Source organism: Pongo abelii, chromosome 6, assembly GCF_028885655.2.
Source record: "Pongo abelii isolate AG06213 chromosome 6, NHGRI_mPonAbe1-v2.0_pri, whole genome shotgun sequence".
Lineage (NCBI taxonomy): Eukaryota > Metazoa > Chordata > Mammalia > Primates > Hominidae > Pongo > Pongo abelii.
Window position 1 is genome coordinate 139,275,024 of NC_071991.2, and position 3,007 is coordinate 139,278,030.

At 45.0% G+C, this 3,007-nt stretch overlaps 1 protein-coding gene across 1 annotated transcript; it reads left to right on the forward strand.

Moving 5' to 3' along the window:
* Nucleotides 1-754: 754 nt before the first annotated feature.
* LOC100449409 (olfactory receptor 9A1-like) lies at nt 755-1,699 on the forward strand. The gene is given in 1 exon segment (XM_054559909.1): nt 755-1,699. A coding segment is annotated over 1 exon segment (945 nt).
* The last annotated feature ends 1,308 nt before the right edge of the window (nt 1,700-3,007 follow it).

Below are 3,007 nucleotides of genomic sequence, written 5' to 3' on the forward strand. Positions count from 1 at the left end.
AATACTTGGCAGACAGAGTAGTTTAGGACCTTCCAGGTGGAAGGGAGTTAGTGGTAGAAAGGAACACATTGTGGTCCTGGAGGCTGACTGCTGGCTGTTCAGGGCAGAGGGGGAGGCAGGTGAACTGGGCACTGAGGGTGCAATGGTGCATGCTGGGCAGGGTATATGCTCTCATGTCTAAGGAATGGCACTGGGGACTGGGATCATCTTCGTGGCCAACTCAATTTTCTTGGCATATTGTGCATAGTTAGAAAAATTGCCCCTAAACCGGGCGCGGTGGCTCACACCTATAATCCCAGCACTTTGGGAGGCCAAGGTGGGTGGATCACCTGAGGTCAGGAGTTTGAGACTAGCCTGGCAAACATGGTGAAACCTCATCTCTACTAATAATACAAAACAATTAGCTGGGTGTGGTGGCGCATGCCTGTAATCTCAGCTAGCCAGGAGGCTGAGGCAGGAGAATCTCTTGAACCTGGGAGGTTACAGTGAGTCGAGATCATGCTATTGCACTCCAGCCTGGGTGACAAGAGTGAAACTCCATCTCAAAAAAAAAAAAAAAAAAAAGAAAAGAAAAATTGCCCCTGACCATATACAGGGAATAGCAGAAGACAAATGCCTACCATTCTAGTCATGGTGTGCAGCCTGTGAGCAGGAGGGGGATTTCAGAACAGTTTCTACTTCCATTGCAATGGGAAGCCATATTAACTCTTTTTTTTTTCTGTAGATTTCAGAAGGGAAAAGCACTCAGAAGTAAATGTTGGGGAATTACTCTAGCGCCACTGAATTTTTTCTTTTAGGCTTCCCTGGCTCCCAAGAAGTATGCTGTATCCTATTTGCGAACTTCTTCCTCTTGTATGCAGTGACAGTGATGGGAAACATGGTCATAATTGTCACTGTCTGTGTTGATAAACGTCTGCAGTCCCCCATGTATTTTTTCCTGGACCACCTCTCTGTCCTGGAGATCCTGATGACATCCACTGCTGTCCCTTTTATGCTCTGGGGGTTGCTGCTTCCAAGCACTCAGATCATATCTTTGACAGCCTGTGCTGCACAGCTATATTTATACCTTTCTTTGGGTACCTCGGAGTTGGCATTAATGGGAATGATGGCTGTGGACCATTATGTGGCTGTGTGTAACCCTTTGAGGTACAACATCATTATGAACAACAGCACCTGTATTTGGGTGATAATTGTGTCATGGGTTTTGGGGTTTCTTTCTGAAATCTGGCCAGTTTATGCCACTTTTCAGCTTACTTTCTGCAAATCAAATGTGTTAGATCATTTTTACTGTGACCGAGGATGATTGCTCAAGGTATCCTGTGAGGACACTCTTTTCACAGAGTTTATTCTTTTTCTAATGGCTGTTTTCATTATCATTGGTTCTTTGATCCTTACAATCGTCTCCTACACCTACATCATCTCCACCATCCTCAAGATTCCATCAGCCTCTGGCCACAGGAAATCCTTTTCCACTTGTGCCTCCCACTTCACCTATGTTGTGATTGGCTATGGCAGCTGCTTGTTTCTGTACGTGAAACCCAAGCAAATGCAGGCAGCCGAGTATAACCGGGTAGCGTCACTGCTGGTTTTAGTGGTGACCCCTTTTCTGAACCCTTTTATCTTCACCCTGAGGAATGACAAATTCATACAGGCCTTTGGAGATGGCATGAAACGCTGCTATCAACTCCTTAAAAATTAAGTCTGTCCTGAGTACAGTTCAAATCCTCATCATGGATTTGAGTAATCTGATAGTACCAATTGAAACAAAATGATCATTCTGAAAATCAAACAGCTCATGATCTACAATGGGTATTTAAGCTATGACATGGCTTCGATTTGTATTAAATTCTTTTTCCATGGAAGATCAGTTCATTATTTTTTAAATAGATGTTTACATTTATTAGCCCTCTGTACTTGTAATGCATGTTGCAAAATAAATGTGAGAAGTGTAAACATCTGAAAGATGTTCAATGTTTTGAACCCTTGGTCCTGATAATGGGAAAAACAAGAGAAGTGTGATATATTTTCTTTCTTACTTTCTTTTCTTTTTTTTGAGACAGAGTCTCACTCTGTCACCCAGGCTGGAGTTCAGTGGCTCGATCTCGGCTCAGTGCGAGCTCTGCCTCCCGGGTTCATGCCATTCTGCCTCAGCCTCCCAAGTAGCTGGGACTACAGGCGCCCTCCACCATGTTCAGCTAATTTTTTTGTATTTTTTAGTAGAGACGGGGTTTCCCTATGTTAGCCAAGATGGTCTCGATCTCCTGACCTTGTGATTGGCCCGCCTTGGCCTCCCAAAGTGCTGGGATTACAGGCGTGAGCCACTGCGCCCGGCCAAGTGTGATATATTTTCTTACCTCTGACATACGTATTTGATCCTATGTGCCGAGATTATCTTCCTCTACGTTGCCACGTGGTTTCAAGGTGTCCTCTTACTGTTTAAACTCACTAGCACTTCCCTGAGTAATTTCAGGGCCAGCACAAGCTTCAAACTTTTGTCGTTGATTCCTGCTTGCAGTGTCCAATAGTGATAGTGCCCTTCTTTGGGTTTTCCAATTGGCATTTGTGAGAGTGAACTCACTCCCCGACCCTAACTGCTTAGCAGTCTTAAGGCTGAATGTGTGCTCTTACAGGTGCATCTCAAATTGGTGGACCTTCTCAGGCGTGTGTGGAAGATCTTAGAAAGAGGCATTTTATCTAATGTCACCCACGTCATTATGCCAGCTTCAGATGAGGGAGGGAAATGGAACCGTGTCTGGGAAGTGATGTGATAAGGGACAGCTGGGCTTTCTGTGTCTTTGGGCTGAGGGTGGAATGGAGAGAGGGCAGAGGGAGTGGTAGCCGACAGCCCCTTTTACTGCGTCCCACACATTCTTCAATCCTGACATAGCACTTTTGTCCTCAGTGCTCCCTTCGCTTTCCCACTTCCCGCTCAGTTTCTTTCTTAATTCCTTTTTGTGTCTCTCCCTCTGTGACTACTAGGCTCATTTGTTTGTTTCTTTTCCCCTTT